General features: G+C 40.6%; 1 protein-coding gene across 1 annotated transcript in view; it reads left to right on the top strand.

The window, feature by feature from the left end:
- Positions 1–1,345: 1,345 nt before the first annotated feature.
- RGS5 (regulator of G protein signaling 5) overlaps positions 1,346–22,275 on the top strand; it is a 71,042-nt gene continuing 50,112 nt past the window's right edge. The window contains exon 1 of the mRNA XM_062192652.1: positions 1,346–1,433. Within this exon, the coding sequence (XP_062048636.1) occupies positions 1,390–1,433 (44 nt within the window). The 5' untranslated portion in view covers positions 1,346–1,389. The remainder of the gene's footprint in view (positions 1,434–22,275) is intronic.

The raw sequence follows: 22,275 nt of genomic DNA, 5'->3' as shown, positions 1-22,275 counted from the left end.
TCACTCACTGCTTCAACCCAGGGTGTGCACTAGCAGAAAGCTAAAGTTAGGAACTGGAGTTCTGAATTGAACTCAGGTACTCCCATGCATAAAACAGGTGTCTTTATTGCTAGGCTCAATGCTTAGCCCTCAAACAATGTTTATTATAACCTGTAGTAAGAATTAAATCTGTATATATGAAATACATGACATTTGTATAACAAATAAAATTTTTTAAAAGAGAAATACAGTTTACTCAATGACCCTGAGAACACATATATATTAATGATTAAATGTAAAATTTCAGACGCAATACTTGTTTGTCTATGAACTTGTACTTGGATATTTGTCTATTTTATTTACATAATTTGAAACATCAGCTGAACTGACCTTTAAAACTCAGAGCAGTTCTTGGTTGACAGTTTGAATGAAAGAGTATATGGGGAAGGGGTTGTTTAAAGACAAATGATTTCAGATAACAGGAAATGATGAAAATTTTTAATTTCAAATTCAGATATTTTCCCGCAGCTTATGCAATGCTGCTTAATTTGAGTTTGGAACTTGCAGACTCCTTACTCATTTACATTTACATGTTAACTTACCAGCACCCTGGGCACCCTCCAGGATGAGACATAATCTAGGTGGAAATACTCCTTGAATAATAATGATGGGAGGTAGAAAAGGGTTGAAGGGGGAAGGAAAGGCAAACCTAGCCACGAATAGGTGGCTGGATAGGTTGGGGTTGTCCCTAGGAATTACCTAACCTAGCCATCAAACTAAAGAATAATAAAAAGACCCCTTAAACAGTTAGGAGAGTTGGGGGGGGGGGGTCGTCTCTAATATGATTGGAATCGTCAGTTCTTTTTCCGCTTTCCTCACACTTGATCCTGATTAAGATTTTAATGTGTGGTCTTGCAGATCTTTTTCTAATAGTCACAAACCTAGAAGTTCATAGACTATATAATCATCATTCATATGTGTTTTGATTTATGCGAACATTAATATAATCATCTTCATTACTCAGATCCAGGAGTCCAAGGCACCCTGCTTCACAAGAAAGCCCAAATCTTCCTTGTAGTAGCCTCAGATTAAGAGTTCAAACAATAATAACCTATCCTGGCCAGAGCAGCAACAGTGGGCTGTGATAAGAGCTGTTGAAAGCCTGATGCTACAGCTGCGCCTGGAGCAGAGAAAGGATTCCAGCCTCCCCCTTTATGCGCCCCCCTTTATGCGCCACCGCTGCTTCACTCCAGCCGGCAATTTCCTCTCCGGCTCTGGATTGGTTCAAAGAGGGACAGAGGGCTGGAAAAGAACCTCTATATATTTCTCAGACAGTTTTGAAGTTTCCAGAGACTCATTCTGCCGTTAAGAAGTTTTGCTCAAAGCTGAGGAGCTAAGCCACTTGCCAAAATGTGCAAAGGACTTGCAGCTTTGCCCCACTCATGCCTGGAAAGGTGAGAACCAAGTTATTTTGGTTTAAGAGATGTTGAAATGGAATGGAGAGCCTTTACTCCTGGGAGGAAGCCAGAGGCAACATGGGAGGCTTTGTAGTTTGTGGCTAAACTGAGGTGAAACAGGTGAATGAGAATTGTCTCTTTGTTCACAACAGAGAGATTTTGAAAGATCTGAGCTGGGGAACTGATATAATGTGAGACATTTTATACATCATTTAACATCCAGAACATCACTTTCTCTAAGGAGATGCTTATTTTCTAGGTGTTTATTCAGAGTAAAAAAAAAAATGCATCGTTAAGAATGTAGATTCTAATACCAAACTGTCTGGTTTGAATCCTGGCAGCACTGCTTTCTGTACATGTGATGTTGAGCCATTTATTTGATCTCTGTATGTGAGGTGTTTATATATATATATATATATATATATATATATATATATATAAAAGAGAAATACTAAGAGTATCTACCACACCAGCTGGGTATAAAGATCAAATGAATTCTTGTAAGCAAAATGCCCAGAAGAATGTCTGTCACACAGTAGAGCTGAATAAAGTTTAACCTTTATTAATGTACAAGGATTGGGAGAAGAAGGCAAGTTTGCACTGAGTCAGAGAATTTCTCATTGTTCCGTGCACCTTGGCCTCATTAGATAAAAGGAGGAAAGCCTTCGGGATGCGGGGGTTATTTGTTAGCTAGCATTCCAAGACAAATTGAGCAACATTTTTGTGACTCCCTGGTTGCCTATATGCTGGACAATGTTCTGAAGAAAATAGAGAAAGAATAAATATCTTACTTCTTAGCAATTTCAATCCAACAATTTTGCCTGATGCAGAGAATTAGGGGTGTTTTTCCTGTTAAGAATTTCTTCTCATTTGTTCCCTTGTTGTTAAAAGAAATGAAGATGATCCTTAGGCAATCTACCTTTATCCCTAAAAGCAATGGCCAGCTTCATCTAAGAGAATTGTGTTGTTTAGTAGGCTTCATGGGTCTTTAGTGTATTTAAAAGCTCAGATTTTCTTTTTGATAATTTCTACCCTAGAAACAACCTTGAGATGTTTTTAAGGAAATAATAATGCAGCGTAGTAATTGTTTCCAACAATACTGGTGACTAAAAATGAAGCTTGTGGGGGCCTTATTGCTTGCTATCAAAAGCACAGGTTATTTAAATTTTTATTTTTCATTTATTTGAGATGTGGAGAGAGCAGAGAGAGAAAGAGTATTTCTACCTGCTGGTTCACTCCTCAAATGCCCACAATGGTCAGGGCTGGGCCAGGACAGAGCCAGGAGCCAGGAGCAAGGAATCCAACTACTTGAGCCACCACATTTGCCTCCCATTGTCTACGTTGTCAGGAAATTGGAGTCAGGAACTAGAGCTAGGAATTGAACCCAGGCACCCTCATGTGGGGTACAAGTGTCTCAACCACTAGGCTAAACTCCCACTCCAGCACCGACTATTTAAATAGATTCACATAAGATAAACTAGGAGCATTTAAGTTGTAGGCATTACCTTGTGATCGGTGCTCAATATTGTCCCTGGACCAATCTTAGGGAGTAGGATTGGGTTTGATGCTGGATACTAGTTACTGCAATCAGAGTATCCATCCCTCTTATTTACTTTATAGAAAGCCTGAAAAATAGGGAAAGTGCAGAGAACTGGAAGGTACCTGACGTTCCTTAAATATGAGACAATGGATAATTATTTCTTTTTCCATTTTTTTGCAACTATGAGAATTACAACTTGACTTTCTCTTCATCTTTAATAGGTGATTTTAGCCCACTTATTTGAAATTGTGTATTCTCATATAGTAGATGAATCTTATTATTTGGTGAACAATTCATTCTCGAATGATTCTAACATGGGTCTTCCAAGAATTTTATGATCCTGTGGTGCATTGTTTTGTATTTAGTGAGTAATCAATAAATGTGTGTTGAAAGGTTGGTATAGTTATTGAGTTTACTTTACATAAATCCTTGTAAATATGCATAATATTTACTGAGACACACAGATGGAACATTTCTTTCAATGATTCCTATTACTGTTTCATATCTGATTCACTATCAGTCTTAATATTGAATCATTTTATGTATCTTTTACAGCACAGTAAATTCTTATGCTCCAGGATATAGCCAATATTCATGTGGGGTATTAAAAGTTGGCAAAGGAGCAAGTTTTGCGTGTGTGTGTTAACAAAATAAACCTTTTACATTGCTGTAATATGATAATGTCCTCAAATACTATATGCTCCTATATTTTTAATGAACTGTTACTATTGTAAGTAGAGTCATATTTCTAATTATATTGCAGCCTAAGAGAAAACTTTTAGAAAAAAGGAAATTGTGGTGCTGGGATCCTGTTGGTTGTATACCCATGCAAAGGACCTAAAATTGGCCATTCTAAGGGGAAGAAACACTTGAATAAACACTTTCACATCTTCCTTGGATGGCTCTCTGCTGACTCTCACCTCCCTCACCTGCACAGGCTCCTGCCTGCTCATTTCTTCTCTAAAAGCTCCAAAAGGAATCTGAGTATGCTTCAATGCTTAAAGAGATTTCAAAATCCACATAAAATAAATTGGTGCAATAAATATGCATTATAAAACAAATGTGTTTTTAATAGAAAGCTCAGCTGAAGAGTTCAATTACAACTTTTATATTATATTGGAAATAGAATTCAGTTAACAAAATTCTGATTAACATACTGTTGTTTATCATAGTGGCAAGAATGCTAGTTAAAAGTAAAGCACAGGGGCCGGCGCTGTGGCTCACTAGGCTAATCCTCCACCTTGCAGCGCCGGCACACCGGGTTCTAGTCCCGGTCGGGGCGCCGGATTCTATCCCGGTTGCCCCTCTTCCAGGCCAGCTCTCTGCTATGGCCCGGGAGTGCAGTGGAGGATGGCCCAAGTGCTTGGGCCCTGCACCCCATGGGAGACCAGGAGAAGCACCTGGCTCCTGGCTTCGGATCAGCACAATGCGCCGGCTGCAGCGCGCCGGCTGCAGCAGCCATTGGAGGGTGAACCAACAACAAAAGGAAGACCTTTCTCTCTGTCTCTCTCTCTCACTATCCGCTCTGCCTGTCAAAAAAATTTTTAAAAAATAAAAATAAAAAAAGTAAAGCACAGGGCATCCCTGAGCGAGTTCCTTCTTCCTAAGACATTGGAATGTAGTAAGTGAAAGTTGGATTAGTTGTTCTCTGATATCCTTTGCAGTTCCAACACAGTGTGGATGAAGTGAGATACACTTGGTTTCAGTAACCAGTGAGAGCTGTAATTAAAGGTAATTTTTTCTTAATTTCTTTTTCTATAAAAATTTAGGAGCAGAGAGGAGTCCACTCATGAACAATCAGCAAGAACCCAACCCTGAAGCCACTGAGCTGTGGCAGAAGCAAACTACTCAGTGATTCTAATACTGGTTTATAAAGCATATTTTACTTCTTGTAAGGGGAACATTAATCACAGAAAATATTCCTTTCCTAATGTCTAGGGAAGCATTAAGCTAGAGTCAGCTTTGTCATATTTGTAGGAACCAGTTTTTATTTATTTAGATTTTTAAGACTATTGCTCATTACAGCTCAAACTACATCTCATTTTTTATATTTAAAAAGACAAATAATTCAAACACTTGAAGAATAATTGGTCACCTCTATGCAATTTCTATTCTCTGGCATATTGAAGCCTCTACTGTAGACGTGGGGCTTTTAGATAGTGAAAAAGGAAGGAGTTGTGTCAATGGGAGGACTCATTTTTACTAGTGATTTTCAACTTTCAAGTTTAGAGTTCTTTTGGAGTCATTTTATTTTCACAGTCTCTTCAATTTCCTTAAACAAGTTTAATGCTTAAGTAAATATTACTCTTTGCAAAAAGTAAAAAGTATTCTGAAAAGAAAAAAAAAAGTATTAGTATGAGTTCCCCAAAGTTTTCCCACAATATACAGCAAACATCATGGTCATTCATTAATGTTGACCAGTTTGGGTACTAAGTCCACAGTCTCTAATGAACTAACAAAGAAAGTAAAAGTCTAGAGGACTGGCTCAGCTGCTGACAAAGCATTTCAGTGGTGGAATCGTAAAGTGTCAAGCCCTTGGTATCTGGTATAGATCTGGTTCTGCTTAAGACTCTAAAGGCTTCTAATGGTGGAAAAATGTTTAGTCCACAGTTCATACAAGGGATTTCTGGTCAAAGCTGAGGACTTCAGAAAGTAAATGTGAAAGATAATTTCTAGGATGTATTATTTTTAAATCTATATTGCTTTTTATAAATTTTCTTTTAAATGTAGGATTACATTGTTAAGCATTCCAACCCCTCTCCACCCCCGATCTTCTCTGATTAAGTGGGTCAATTGTGGGCAATTTAGAGTAGAAAGGTACCTAATAAACAAAGCCACTAAGCAGCCAATCTTCTTTCTAAATTGCTAAGCCTTTGGAACAAGCATCAGACAGAGCAGATCAAAATTCCTGGGTCTGCAGGATTGACTAAATGCAGCCTTTTCCAAAGGCAGGGGTCTGTCCGTGGGCCTATTGCAGAGAAAATGTAAGCACCAAGTGAATTAAAGACCATGATAAGTAAATTGAACAGAACAGGCAATAGCTCAATCATAATGAACACAGCCTAAGCCTGAAGAGATAGTTGGCAGAGCCTCCCACTGGGTTTAGGCTCAGGCTTGCTGGGAATAAGTGGGAACTTGAAGTTCATTTTAGCTGATAGTCTAGTGATGAAATTGAAACTGTGGAACATTATAATGTTAAGAAAGTGAGTGAACTAATAAAATTTGGAAGAGGGTAACTAGGAAAAACTTTCTGATTTTTTATTGATGAAATAAAATTGATGATTTCTCTGGATTGCTTTCAAAACTGTGTACTTGGCTTACACCTTCGAATGAAAGTACTTGCCCTACTCTCAAGGAAGTTATAGCCCAGTTTGGGGGATAGATAAGGGGCAAAAAAAAAGTTAATACTCAATGTTGCAATCCATTATGAAGAAATAAATGTATGGAATGGTAATAAGTGCAAGAGTGGGGAGGGGGGAGAGTGATTGGCTCATTAGATATTTGACAGTCAGGAAAGACTTTGGAAGAAGTTACAGGATTGCTGCTTGAACTGAATCCCAAGGACAGAGGAGTTAAGTCTAGATAGGAATAAAAAAAATTTGACCAAGGGGATAGGTCTGTAAATGCAAAGACACAGAGGTTAGAGGGCAGAAGTTTGACTGTTATATCATCTAAGTAAATCTTTATTAACTTCAATCCTCTGAGTTTCCAACCACAGTTAACCTCCTGGGCTGCAAATCCTACATATGGTCCCCAGGAAACTTCTCCATTGCCCATTTACTCCTCACTTCGAGGACTGAAAGGCTAAGATAATTTTTACCCTTCACCTAAAGAACTCAATTATTTAAACAGATAATCTGTTTGGCACATGGTAGGCACCTAATAAATACCTCACTTGGAGTGTGCATGAATGAACAGCAAGTGGAAACAGGAGCGCTTTCAGCCGTTTTCTCTGCTTTGCGAGGGGCTGGAGAAGAACCTCATCAGCAATGACATTGCAGGTCACCATGGTAGAAAGAGGGTATGCTGCTAAATAAAGAGGGATTCTTGCTGAGAAAGAGGGCAAGTGGGGAAGAAGGAAGCGTGGAAAAGAACTTCCAGTATTTCTGAATCTCATCAGTAGAAGTCTGTTAAAAGAGGTTAGGTCTTTGGTTTCTAATGGTGATATATGCCTTTGGCTACTGGTGAGTTTCAGGAAATTGTCCTGCTTGGGCTATTTCTCCCGTAGTTCCTGTGGAATCCCCTGCAAAAATCACATTCGGTGTTCTAACTGGTTGCCTCCTTCTGTTCTTTCTTTCATCTACTCTGGCTACATTTAATCACTAGATATCAGTTCAAAACACTGCTACGTCCCAGACGCTTACATTTTTAAGGGTCCCTGAAAGGTTATCTAATTTGTTTCTCCTTCTCCAGCAAAGACTACAGACTATTATGGGATAGATGAGATCTAAGGAGGGAATTTATTTATGTTTCTGGGGCTAGGGTTAATGGCTTTTGTCTGTCCTGCTGGCTGGAGAGCAAAGGAACTAAGTTTTAATTAATTCACTCAGGATCAATCATTGCTAACAGGAACCAGAATATGACTGGAGGCCAGAAGATAACAGGTTCCTATCTCTTTCCTCCTTTCAAGTTCCAATCAGTTCTCAGATAACACTGGATCTGCACTGTTTTTAAAGGCTGAGTCACTCAGAGACTAAAGGCTGTGCAAGCCTGATTGTTTCTGACTGCCTGAGAAAGTTATTCCAAAAATGACAAAAGAAAGTGCAAAGCAAGAAAAGATGTAAATTCAGAGGCTGCCCCCTGACTTAACATTAGCACTAAAGCAGTGAATGGTGGGATGGCAAGAGCAGTGGGGGTAACTACCTCTCTGTTACTTTCTAGTAGTGTGACCTTGAGAGTCGCTAAACCTCTCTGAAGCTCATTTCCTCATCTGTAAATGAAGATATTTGTCTTATTGGGATGAGGGCCATAACAAATAAATGAAACAATGCATATCAGCTGACTACTTTTTAATAGTCAGTCCTCTATTAAACAAATTTGCCTCCACCTTTCTTTTCCTCTTTGTAGATAGTCAGGAAAACATCATTTAGGTTGACAGTTGTGTGTCAAAGCCTTGAATAAAACATTTCTTTTTGTCTTTTCTCATCATAGCACATCATTTTCAAGTAATAATGATCTGTTTATAATATAGTCTAGTTTTTTTTTAACCATTTCAACCATAGTTCTCTCAACATGTGAATCTTTAAAAAACATATCAACTCTTTACAAAACATTGGACTACTCATTGAAAACCACGATAGTACTGAAAATTAACAATAATCTTCTTTTGCCAGTAAATATTCCAATAAGTATCCAAATATCCCCACTGGTCTCTTTGTAGTTGACTGTTTGAGTCAAGATCCAAAAATATTCATTGAGATCACATGAGATTCTCTTGAATCTCACTTCATTTATAGGTGTCTCCTTTTCCCCCTTTCAAACTTATTTGTAGAGCACAGGATTTTTTTTTTTTCATGTACTTATTCAGAGAGAGAGAGAGAAGCAGCAGAGACAGATACAGACACATAGAGAGAGCTTCCATTTGCTGGTTCACTCCCCAGATGGCTGCAGCAGCCAGGGCTGGAACAGGCTGAAGCCAGGAGTTTCATCTGGGTCTCCCACCATGGTACAGGGTCCAAGTATTTGGCCATCTTCCACTGCTTTCCCAATTTCATTAGCAGGGAGCTGGATCAGAAGTGGAACTGTCAGGACTCAAACCGTTTGAGATTGTGGCATTGCAGTCAGTGGCTTAACCCACAGAGCCACAATGATGGCCCCCTGAGTTGTAATCCTGACCTCTATTAACTAGTGGAGGAGGAATCATGAGCCATTTTCCCTCTCTGAGTATTGCTAGTATATTTTCATTTATTAAAAAATTTATATTGCTCTAATGTGTTTTCTCAAATGTTTATTTATTTGTTTTCATTTACCTGTAAGGCAGAGTGACACACAGAGAGACAGAGAAAGATCTTCCATTCATGAGTTCAATTCCCAAATCCCCACAACAGCCAAAACTAGTTTAGGACAAAATCAGGAGCCCAGAACTCCCTCCAGTTCACTTACTTGGGTGGCAACAGCCCAAACCCTTGCACCATTTTTTGCTACCTCACAGAATCCATTATCAGGAAGCTGATTAGAAGTGGCATAGCGGTAGCTTAACCCATTGTGCCATAACACCCACATAGTATGGTCTTTTTAATAGTGTATGAGCAATTCCATGATTACATGGGTTCTTCTTGTTCTAATACTGAATTTGAACACCTAGTATATTAAGACAAGATTCAATTTTCACCTTAATTTTGCACCTCATTCAAGTCACATTGGAAGGCCAGAGGATGTAGCTAAAGGGAGCAATTGATTAAAAATATGCAGTTGTCTCCCTACCACTTTTGATCTCAATGGACTCAATTAAGAACCTCATTTTAAAAAGTTATTCTTTTATTGTCTCACAGGATAAACTCCATCAGGAGGGATTTTTGTTGATGATGTTTGGTTTGTGATGTGTCTCAAGCACAAAGCACAGTGCTTGCATGGCATATAGCCAACAATGGATAAATGATATTTTTTTTGACATAATCTGATCATTCAACAGACATACATTGAGTATCCTTGGTATTGTGCCAGATGCCCAAGTAAAATAATGAATGAAGTCAGATATGGCTTCTGCTGCCAGTCAGTTTGGAGCCTGGTGGTCAATCAGCCAGTTGGCTTTTGTTCTCATTTATTGTTTTCCTTTTTAAGTTTTTAAAATTTATGTAAAGGGAACAAATTTCGTGTATTTCATATACACAGTTTTAACAACATAATGGTATTCCACACCCTACCCTTGCTCCCTCCCTTGCTTCCACCCTTGTTCCTCCTTCCTTTCTTATTTTTCTTTTAATTTGTGCAATGACATACTTTCAATTTACTTTGTAAGAACCTCATATTTCTTTGAAAGACTTGTGACAAATTCAGAGTAAACTCCCAATTTGTGAAAAATGTATATTTTATGGAAAATTTTTATTTTGGTGAATTGCACCAAATAGGCAAGGTAAATGAAGGTCATAGTTTCTTGTACAATGCAAGGGTGAATAACATAGAATCTACAAGTCTCTGATTCTAACAGTCTATAGCTCCTTCATTTTGTTCTCAGTTTATTAATTCTCTCTTGTATCAAGAGCATAGATTGTTTGGGGACTGAGAGAAAAATAATTAAATCAAGGACACAGATGCATCTAGATTTGGAGTTGTGGCACCAGTTGAGTACTTTCACATCATGTGGCGGTTTTTTCTCCAGTCCATCGGAGGTGCTCCCCACCGCCCTGCCTCACTGAGGGACACATCTTTTGCAACAACAGTGAAAAGTTTCCATCCTTGAGAGTGAGATTGGGTGAGTCAGGGTTTGCAGGCCTTCACATAATTAAGCAACTTTTACCCACCAGCTGCGTATATTCTTGAGAACTGACAATTCTTGGAAGTGCCACGAAGATTGCTTCTGACCGCATGCAATCTTTTCAGGCATATATGCATAGCAACTGTAATTTCAAGCTAGAGAGTAAACATATGGCTTGCCTCTAGAAATTAGAAATTGGGACTTTCCTGGAAAATCTGTAGATGAGGCAACCCAATTACAGGAAGCATGTGTTGTGTTATCAACACAGTTAGTACACATGTGTCTGAGTTTTTTTTTTTTTTTAACTCTTAACATAGAGCTCTTGGAAAGTCTAAATGGTCTATTTCATAGCAAGGCATTCTATTTGCTGTCAATGTAAAGGTAAAATAACTTAAGTTGATTTTTTTTTTCCTTCAAAGGAAATGTTTCAGTGATTAAGGGATTCAGCCAAGCAGCTTTTGAATACTTTGAAGAGTAGATACTTGATGTTCATTTTGGCTTCATGAATAGCAAATGAGGCTCAGGCCATTATGCTATATTCTCCATTTATTTCTTGCCAACTGCTTCCCCAAACACTTCTCAAAACAGCACATAGCCCATCTGGACAGATTCTCACTTGGAGCTTTAAAATTCTAAATTCTAGAAAGATGTTGAATTTATGCATATCACAATGGAGTCAGAAGAAGAGATTCATCACAAAGTAAAGTAATTATGAAAATGTGAAGGGCTCTACTCTGCAAATGTTTATTATTAGTAGTAGAGTATGTGGAGCTGTTTTGGTCAAGTTACAACTTTTTGATATTTTCTTCTGCAGAACATCTGTTCCTTGATGAGGCACTTGTCTATGGGAAAATTTAGAAATAAGCAAGATGTTCCATTAAAAAAAAAGAGCTTCCTGTATCTCCACAACTTATTTTAAGTGATAGCTTACAAGTGATACCTGAGTCAATGGGAGTGTGGGACAAAATGGGCACTTTGAGACAAGGTCAACAGTGGAGGTCACACTGAAGACTTGCTCAAAGGTCTGGTGGTCTTATGTTTCTGGATTACGATTTTCTAGCATTTTAGATCTTGCTTCTGAATCCTCAAAGTATAAAACAAGTGTGTCATTTGAACACACACATGCATGTATGTGTACGCACACTTACACACATGTATGCTTGACATTTTTTATGACTTGGTTAAAAGATGAATTGCTTATTAAACTCAGAGGCCTGTGCAGACAAACTGAATGTGTAGCAGAGGCTGGGCGGAAGAAGCAATTTTTTTTTTCACAAAGATGAATGCAGACTGATATGTTTTTTCCTTCTCAGATAAGTACTTATTTCCTTCCTTCATGGTTTGCATTTTGCACTACATAGGAAAAATAAACAAACTTTTTTTTTCTCTCCTCACTCAATATGTCATTTCTGATACTAAATGTGAGGATCTTTTCACATCAAGAAGTTCTCTGATTTTCTCCAGACACCAATGGGGCAATCTGTCTTAGCCCACTTTCTGTGGTTATAAGATAAAACCTGAGCTCAGGTAATTTGTGGAAGAGAGAAGTTTACTTTGGGTCACTGTTTTGGATGCTAGGAGATTCAAGAGCATGACACCAGTTTCTAACAAATGCCCCATGCTGCGCTGTTGAAGTGTGGAAAAGTGGAAGAGCAGTAGGCACAGGTGGAAGACATAGAACACAGTGGTAGCCTTGTTTATGACAGTCTGCTCTTGCTGTAATCCATCGCTATGATATGGATCCCTCTTAATGACCTAGTAGTCTCTTAAAAGCTCCACCACCTCTTTTTTTTTTTTTTTTTTTTGACAGGCAGAGTTAGACAGTGAGAGAGACAGAGAGAAAGGTCTTCCTTCCAATGGTTCACCCGCAAATGGCCGCTACAGCTGGCGTGTTGTGCCGATCCGAAGCCAGGAGCCACGTGTTTTTCCTGGTCTCCCATGCGGGTGTAGGGCCCAAGCACTTGGGCCATCCTCCACTGCCCTCCTGGGCCACAGCAGAGAGCTGGACTGGAAGAGGAGCAACCGGGACAGAATCCGGCACCCCGACCGGGACTAGAACCCAGGGTGCCAGCGCCACAGGCGGAGGATTAGCCAAGTGAGCTGCGGTGCCGGCCTCTACCACCTCTTAACACTATCATTTTGGAGACCAAATTTCAACATGAGCTTCAGAAAATTCAAAGTATACTTATGCCACAGCAGTGACCTATAATTCAATTCAATTCTGACACTATCTACTTGGAGTTAGTGTCAGATCCTACAGGTTAAGGGCTCAGTCTCACAAGATTTCCTCCAGTTCAGATGGCAATTGAAAGTCTGGCTGGCCGGCGCCGCGGCTTAATAGGCTAATCCTCCACCTGCGGTGCCGGCACACCGGGTTCTAGTCCTGGTCGGGGCGTCAGATTCTATCCCGGTTGCCCCCCTTCCAGGCCAGCTCTCTGCTATGGCCTGGGAAGGCAGTGGAGGATGGCCCAAGTCCTTGGGCCCTGCACCCGCATGGGAGACCAGGAGAAGCACCTGGCTCCTGGCTTCGGATCAGCACGGTGCGCCAGCCGCAGCGGCCATTGGAGGGTGAACCAATGGTAAAGGAAGACCTTTCTCTCTGTCTCTCTCTCACTGTCCACTCTGCCTGTAAGAAAAAAAAAAAAAAAGAAGAAGAAAGAAAGAAAGAAAGTCTGACTATGCACTGGAGGCTCCCGCAACTCCTTTCTTGGGTTCAGTAATTCAATATAATGGCTCACAATTCTCAGGGAAACATTTGCTTACATCTACTAGTTTATCATAAAGAGTATTGCAAAGACCCCAGAAGAACAGTCAGAGTAAGAAGTAGCTACAGCAAGGTGTAGGAGAAGACCTGCAGAGATGACACGACCTCCAAGAGCACACACCCTCCAGCATCTCAGTGTGTTGTTGTTCACCAACCTGGAGCCTCTGTGAGGCTTCATCAGGTAGGCATGATTGATTATTAACTCATCTCCTGCCTTTCTCCCCTCCCCAGAAGATGGGGGTTGGGGCTGAAAGTTCCAAATGTCTAATCATGGCTGCGTCTTTCTGGTGGTCAGCCCCCATTCCAGAAGTCTACCAAGAGTCACCTCTTCAGACAAAAAATTACTCTTCTCATCCAGGAAATTCCAAGGGATTTGGGAGCTCTGTGTCAAGAACTAAAGTTTAAAAAGCAAATATTAGAACAAAGGATGCTCCCATCACCCCTATTGCTCAGGAAATTAGCAGAATATTAGGAGGTCCACATCAGGAACTAGGGGGGTAGGGATGACATGGTCTAATCCCTGGTTTCTAGACATGAACACCTAGCAGTAAAATGATCATGAAAGTCAAAAGCCCTTGGCACATTGCTAGAATCCCATTCAGCCATGAATCATTAGTGCGGTCCATCGTTGTACTATACGAAGATGTCTCCTAGGGAAAGGCCATCCAGATTTGCAGGCTTCCCTTGGATGTTGTTAGGTTACAAAATCAGGAGCGTTCTCTGTAATATATGGCTTCACCCTTTAAGACATCTGCTATAGTGAGCCCAGATATAATATCATCTCTTGTTCTGAGACTTCTATGAAGTGTTAATGTGATATTAGGTTTCCTTCTTTTTATCTCACTTATTAGTGCCATTGTCCTCAGCTACTCTTCTCCTCTTTTTCTTCTCTTCACTTACTCCTAAAGTTCCCCACCTTTGAAATAGACAGTATATTTGGCCACAATGCTGTTCTAGATTGCAGGCAGTGAAGCTAGTCTGGTAAGTACCCTCTAAACCCCAGTCCATTCCTATTCATATAGAATTGCATTACACAGGTGCAAAGCTAATGGCTATCTTTTTTTTTAACCACTAGGCAAAATAGTTACAATCACTATTAACATCATGCTTTTTTCTGCACGAGGTGAGAGCATAGTCTCCCCACTGGGACCTTAGGAATCATCCCTATCCCAGTATTTATCGTTGCTGCCATGGTCCTATGAGCACTGCATTGAGTAGGTGGAAAAAAAGTTGAGGTGATGTTGGAAAGGAGGAAATTATAGGGTAGTTGTAATTGCACCCTTTCCCCTTGGCAAGAATTGCATAGTCATACTAGCATCCTTCCTCTCACTGCTGTTCCCAAGATCTACCAGAAAAACAGGGGACTATCTAGTGAGTGTACTCCTTAGACCCTTTCATTTTGAGTATGAACACACACTCAGGGAGGTATAAATGCCAACTCTTCGTGCCTCCATCTTTCCCTGTTTTCTACAATCAATGTTTCAATTGACTGTTCCACTTCTCTATCAAACTGTTCTGAGGATTATATCTCTGTCTATTGCTGGACACTGTGAACTGGAAATGTGTTTCTTAGTCTGAAGAAATGACACCTGGCTGTCCAAATGGGTATGATATCTTCTGTTTCTGTTCTTTTATAGCATTCTAAGCATTTGTGCCTAACGCTTGGTAAACTAAGCACAGTCCAAAGTTAGTGTCTATTCAAGTCAAGACCTGTTTGTAGTTGCCCACCCACCCCAAGGCTTCCAGCATCATTCTAACTTGTCAGTTATGTTCTGGGCCTTCCTAGCAGAGAATTTGCCACATAGTCATTGACAGGCTCTTTCTTGCTCACAAATTGAACAATTCATATTTGCATTTTGTGCGTTAGAATGTGTAGGAGGAATATGATTCAGCCCATATCTTGATTGTTACAGCATCCCCATATCTGTTCATTTCATGGATCCAAGTAGCCATCACAAGCAAGCAAGCTGGGGTATCTATTTGTTGATTCCACTCACTTTCCCAACCTGGAAAAGGAAGTTCTGACAGCCGTTGACATGCCCTCAAGCACCTCTCAAATGTCCATGAGTCTGTATCCCATATTCACCTCATCAATAGGTGTGCCTTCGATTGACCACTTGACCATATAGACAAGCCATTGGCCACTGCCTATGAATAAGTCAGTAACAACCAAAACATATGGACTTTTATCATCATTAAGTTCTTCCACCATTGCTAGGAAAACAGCGTGCAATTCATCCCTGTGGGTTGATCTGTTTTTAATCTTCTTTGATCTGGATGGCAGGCAGCCTTCTGACAGGATGCTGTCCATTCACCTTGGAACTGCCCTCCATAAACCAAGCAACCTTTGTCAGTTGAGCACTGTTTACTTGTCACTACACAAATGATGATAGTGTCCAGTAGCTCTTCACACAGTTTCAGGGTCTGTTCTAGAGAAAAGAAGGCTCCTTGCTCATTTCCTTTGCATCCCTTGTGCAGCATGACCCTGTATAAGCCATTTCCATTTCATCATGGGACTATTGTGGGTACTGACACCTCCAATGAGCTGTTTTCTCTGACATCACCAAGATACAGTTGTGTTTTAGATTTCAAGATAAATTTTTGTCCTTGAGTAGTAATAGAGGCAGCTCAGCTAATGCCCTGCAGCCAGCTAATAATTGCCCCTCAAATGGAAATTCTCTAGCCCAACATCCAGGTAGTGGCCAGTTGGAGGCATTCACATGCTTTATTATAAACCCTAGTCTATGCTCTACACAGGTCCATCAAATTGATAATCTGTCCATGCCAGCACCCCAGTTTCAACTTATTGGTTTCCAACATATTCAATTAGCTTTGCTTGGAGGGCAGATTTGCATGTCTTCTGTTTCACAATACTAGGGAAAGTGAACATTTCCCAGTCAGATACAATGATGAGTCCCAAAATATGATATAGTAAAAGAGATACAACCACTTTGCTTGGAGCCCGTTTAAATATTCCAGCTTTAATAATCCTGTTAACTCTAAATTTTATGTTTTCTGAATCTAATTGTGGCTCCAATTAAGATTTTACCAATGAGCTTTGGTATCATAGTGAACGGGGCTCCAAAAACAAGGAATCCAGAAACTTTTCTTCTCCACTTTTTAATCAGTTTGCCTAATCATATGCCAAAGTCTTGGGTTCCCAGCAGAGCATGAGACCAAGGACGATGACCCCCTTTTCAATATTTGTGTGGATTGAGTGACCTAACTTTTGCTCCAAGTATTGCAGGTCAGATTATCTCATTGTTTTGTCTTCTGGATTTTTTTTTTCTCTCCTAACTGGCATAAATAGAAGACAGCCTTTTATGTTGAGGAATCAATGCAGTTCTCTTGGGCCAATTCAATGTTTGATAGTATGTTAAGAGGCTTGTTACAACCACATTAATGTCCAAGTTCATTCATTCCATTTCTTTATATTTTAAAGGTTTCATCCTGTTTGAATGAGTCCTTGATACATCTCTTTTTTCTGATCTTTGTTTTGCTTTACCAGTGTTTCTTTGATTCACTTTATTTCTCAGTAGCTGTTTAAACTTTTCCGCCTTGTTTAGAGGTGTTCCTTCAGTTCTATCCCCCCACCCCCAACGTTTTCCCATCCTCTTGGTAAATAATCCAGTGTTTTGATTAGTGTCTCTAAGAATCGTGAGAGGAAGCCAAAGCAGTAAATTCAATAAGGCTTCCCACTGTTGGATTTCATAACAGTAAGACTTTAGTGGGATGCCCAGACAAAAGGAGTCCCTTACCTACAGCATTTACATGACATGGGTAATAGGTATATTCAGTGGGTGACAATCCCAGTTATCATAAAGTCAGTTGCATATGATTGTATACTAAGCACATCAGCCACTTCACCTGTAGTGTTCCACTTGACCTTTATATCGGAAAAGGGACAGCACATTTCTCAGTACAAGCAGTCAGTGCAGTGGCTTGTATACAGTCCATCAGGTTTTCTCCATCAGTAATAGCCTCCTGTATGTGTGGAGCATCTATAGACATCCATGATTCCACAGTGAGATGTGGCTCCTGCATCAAACTGGAATCCATTTGAGAAAACGTTCTTCTGAAAGCTAATGATAGAAATCTACAAAATGGCCAGCGCTGCAGCTCACTTGGCTAATCCTCCGCCTGCAGCGCTGGCATCCCGGGTTCTAGTCCTGGTTGGGGTGCTGGATTCTGTCCCGGTTGCTCCTCTTCCAGTCCAGCTCTCTGCTGTGGCCCGGGAAGGCAGTGGAGGATGGCCCAAGTGCTTGGGCTCTGCACCTGCATGGGAGACCAGGAGGAAGCACCTGGCTCCTGGCTTCGGATTGGCACAGCACACCGGCCACAGCACACCGGCCATAGCGGCCATTTGGGAAGTAAACCAATGGAAAAAGAAAGACCTTTCTCTCGGTCTCTCTTACTCTCACTGTCTAACTGCCTGTCAAAAAAAAAAAATCTACAAAATGAAACAACTTCACGCCATACCCCATGGTTTCAGTACTTTCTTGGTTTTGCTTTTGTAGAATGTTAACTACATTCGTTTAAAGATTTATTTATTTTACTTGAAAGGCAGAGTTATAGAGAGAGAAAGAGACAGAGGGAGGGAAAGAGGAGAGAGAGATCTTCCATTCTCTGGTTTACTCCCCAAATAATGGCAACAGCCAGACCAAAGAGGGGAGCCAGGAGCTCCTTCTGAGTCTCCCACATGAGTGCAGGGGCTCAAGCCCTTGCCCCCTGTTCTGCTGCATTCCCAGGCACATTAGCAGAGAGCTGGATCAGAAGTGGAGCAACTGGGACTTGAACTGACATCTATATGGTGTCATATGGCACCTGCTATGCCACACTGCTGCCCCCATTACCTTCTTGATGATCAGAGGTCTTAGAGGAACTTTCTATTGTTGGCATAATTTTTCTCTTTGCAGGTGGCTGGCTCAACTCCAAGGAGCACTTTCTTTCATTCAGGCTATTCAAGAAAACAAAAACATTGCTTCTTGGTCTTTTGGTTAATATCAAGTGCAGATTACAAAAGCCAAGGAATGTGTGGTTAGCATGCTTATTGTTTTCTTTTTTTTTTTAACTTTTATTTATTTATTTATTTTTTGACAGGCAGAGTGGACAGTGAGAGAGAGAGACAGAGAGAAAGGTCTTCCTTTTGCCGTTGGTTCACCCTCCAATGGCCGCCGCGGCTGGCGCGCTGCTGCCGGCGCACCGCGCTGTTCCGATGGCAGGAGCCAGGTGCTTATCCTGGTCTCCCCTGGGGTGCAGAGCCCAAACACTTGGGCCATCCTCCACTGCACTCCCTGGCCACAGCAGAGAGCTGGCCTGGAAGAGGGGCAACCGGGACAGGATCGGTGCCCCGACCGGGACTAGAACCCGGTGTGCCGGCGCCGCAAGGCGGAGGATTAGCCTGTTGAGCCACTTTTATTTAATGAATATAAATTTCCAAAGTACAGCTCATGGGTTACAATGGCTTCCCCCTCCCAAAACTTCCCTCCCACCCACAACCCTCCCCTTTCCCGCTCCCTCTCCCCTTCCAATCACATCATGATTCATTTTCAATTCTCTTTATATACAGAAGATCAGTTTAGTATATATTAGGTAACGATTTCAACAGTTTGCCCCCATATAGCAACACAAAGTGAAAAAAAAATACTGTTGGAGTACTAGTTATAGCCTTAAATAAGAGTGTACAGCACATTAAAGGCAGAGATCCTACATATTATTTTTTTAAAAATTAATTAATTTTCTATGCCATTTCCAATTTAACACCAGGTTTTTTTTTTTTTCATTTCCAATTATCTTTATATACAGGAGATCGATTCAGTATATAATTAGTAAAGATCTCATCAGTTTGTACCCACGCAGAAACACAAAGTGTAAAAATACTGTTTCAGTTCTAGGTATAGCATCACTGCACATTAGACAACACATTAAGGACAGATCCCACATGGGATGTAAGTACACAGTGACTCCTGTTGCTGACTTAACAATTTGACACTCTTGTTCATGGCGTCAGTAATCTCCCTAGGCTCTAGTCATGAGTTGCCAGGGCTATGGAAGCCTTTAGGGTTCGCTGACTTTGATCTTATTCCGATAGGGTCACAGTCAAAGTGGAAGTTCTCTCCTCCCTTCAGAGAAAGGTACCTCCTTCTTTGATGGCCCCGTTCTAATTTATCAATGAAACAGTTCCTCAGGAGATGAGGCTATCATTTCTAAACTCCATTGGCAGTGTTGACCTTTAGTAATTGATACAGTGTAGCTGCAGTTTCATATGATGCAAGACTAGGTAGCCAGATACTTTCTCTTATCTGACAACACTGAGAAAAATGCAGGTTGGGATTTCCTTAGAATTCTCATCTGAGGATTCAAAAAATCTTTAGGTCCTTTTTTTAAATTGCCCCATAATATTTTATCCAGATCTACTAAATATAACCCAGCTTTTATCTCTCATTTTGGTCCTGACAGGCCCTGGTGTTTATAATTGTGCTGAGATGTGAGTGCACATGTCTGCACTGCAACTCAGGAATGGAAACACTCATACAGAACTCATTTGCCACTTATGCAGCACGGTTTACTAAATGGATGCTGGCTTAAGGGCGTGAAAAGCATGAGAATACCAAAGACAACTGGCAATTGTGACAGTCTAGGAATGAAGGCCGAAATACAATTCAATCTTACAGAGGATCAGGGTCAAAGTCTCAGAAGGAGTGGGTAGATCTTCCTTTAATGGGATGTGATTTTTCCCCCTTCTCTATATATGACAAGTTGGAGGAGTGATTTAGGGTACCAGATCAACTTCTTCTTTTATAGATGAGAAAAGAGATCCAAACTGTTTTGGTAACTTTTTAAAAAGAGATTTTATTTATTATTTATTTTGAGAGGTAGAGTTACAGACAGTGAGAGGCAGAGGCAGAGAGAAAGGTCTCCTATCCACTGGTTCACTCCCCAGATGGCTACAACTGCTGGAGCTGAGCTGATCTGAAGCTCAGGAACTTCTTTCTGGTCTTCCATGCGGGTGCAGGGGCCCAAGGACTTGGGCCATCTTCTACTGCTTTCCCAGGCCATAGCAGAGAGCTGGATCAGAAGAGGAGATTCTGGGACTAGAACCGGCACCCAAATGGAATGCCAGAACCACAGGCAGAGGATTAACCTACTGTGCCACAGCGCCGGCCCCTGTTTTGGTAACTTGTCCAAGGTTACATAGCTAGTTAGAACTGGAGCCATTGAAAAGTCTCTGGATTTGCTGTATCGCTTTATTCTTATTTTATCTGTTGAATTTTAAAAATTGATTTTGGATATATAACCATAATTTTGTGTGTCTTTACTTTTAAAATATTTATTCTTTTACCAACACATGTTTCAAAAGGTTTTGAGTGGGGTAGGCATTTGTGTAGCAGTTACTTTGCTGCTTGAGATGCCTGGGTTGGAGTCCCAACTCCACTTTGGATTCCAGCATCCTGCTGATGGTGCACCCTGGAAGGCAGCAGGTGATATCTCAAGCACTTGGTGCCCTACCACCCATATAGGTGATCTAGAATGAATACAAAGCTCCTGGCTTTGGCCTGGCCCAGGGCCTTGACTGTTTTATGCATTCGGGGAATAAACAAGTTGATATAAGCACCCCCCCCCCTTCATCTTTCAAATAAATAAAAACAAATAAATTTGGTTTTAAAATTTGAAAAGCTTTTTATCACTACATGGCAATCTTTAAGAATAAATTATTTTTCCGCACTTCTACTTATCAGATGCATATAGCTGCCCTTTAGAATACCTGAGCACCTTGAGAGAACAGCTTTTGTGTAGTAATTAACAGCTCAAATGCTGAAATGAAGTTGGCTTTGAATCCTACCGCTGTCATTTACTGGCTGAGTTTGAGCTGCTAACCCAATTTCTCTGTATCTCAGTTTTAGCTGCAAGATGGAATTGACAGTCACAGCTCCCTCATAAGCTGTTGCGAACAGCAAATAAGGCTGTGCATTTCATGTGTTGAGTGAACCATTTTGCTAGTTGGCAAATGTCTGGTTTCTCTTAATGGGAACTTTTTCTTGGTTATCTTCAGGTTGTAAGGCACTTGGAACCAAGTCTCAGAATAGATCTTGCACAGGAAAATGAAAAGTATGAGGAATTCTCTTCATCTCCCAACAGAGCTAAACCAGAGGTGTGAGAATGCGAGTCAAATGAAGGGGCCTATGGAAGAAGCTAGAAAGTATCTGGGACCACTGGAGGAGAAGAGATGGGAGGATCAGAGATAACAGCAGAACTGAGAATAATTGAGCTGCTGTCAAAACGGGTTGCCTGGAGGGGAAACTCTTTCTAGACATAGGTCTTCTGAACTCTGACCTTCTCTTTTAGGAATTCTTAGATGATATCAAATCAGAACCCACTTCTCTGACCTTACTGGACAATTTAATAGTTGCTAAATTGCTATTTAAATAGTTACTATCAATTTGATAAAAGAAAGAGTTGTGAGTCCCTCCCATATGCAAGATTTATAGAGCATGATGTATACGTTTATAGGGAATGACTTACACATAGCACATAAAAATGAAACCCATATATTCATATGTAAAAATTAAGCCTACAGGACATGATATTTGTTTTGAGTTTTGGGGCTTAGGAGAGAAGGAGTGATGTTGGAACAAGTAGCTAGTTCAGGGAAGGGAGATTAGATAACAAAAAACTGAAAAGGAGATCACTCAGTTAAGGTTAAAATAACTAAGATTATCTCTTAACTGAGAAAAGGACAGTAGAATGAAGCTCAGGGAATGGTCTGATTGGTTTTAAGTCAATCTTTTATAATCAAGCAAATTCAAAAACCAAAAGCTAAGTGAGAGTAAGTTAGCTTTTTATTGCTGTCCTAACAATCGTTGCAAACTTAGTGGCTTAACACATAGGTTTATTCTTACATGGTTCTGGAGGTCAGAAGTTGAAAATAGGTTGTGGGGCTGCATTCCTTATGAAGGCCCTAGGAAGCAGCCCTTTCCATGCCTCTTCTAACATCTGGAGATCCCCTGCATCCCTCCGCTCATGGCCCCATCCTTCATCTTCAAAGCTGGGAGCACAGCATTTCCAATCCGGCTCTCTGCTTCCATTGTCACACAGCATCTAGCCTCTGACCCTCTTGCCT

This window comes from Lepus europaeus, chromosome 5 (assembly GCF_033115175.1).
Source record: "Lepus europaeus isolate LE1 chromosome 5, mLepTim1.pri, whole genome shotgun sequence".
NCBI classification, from domain to species: domain Eukaryota; kingdom Metazoa; phylum Chordata; class Mammalia; order Lagomorpha; family Leporidae; genus Lepus; species Lepus europaeus.
This window is presented reverse-complemented; position numbering and strand designations above follow the sequence as displayed.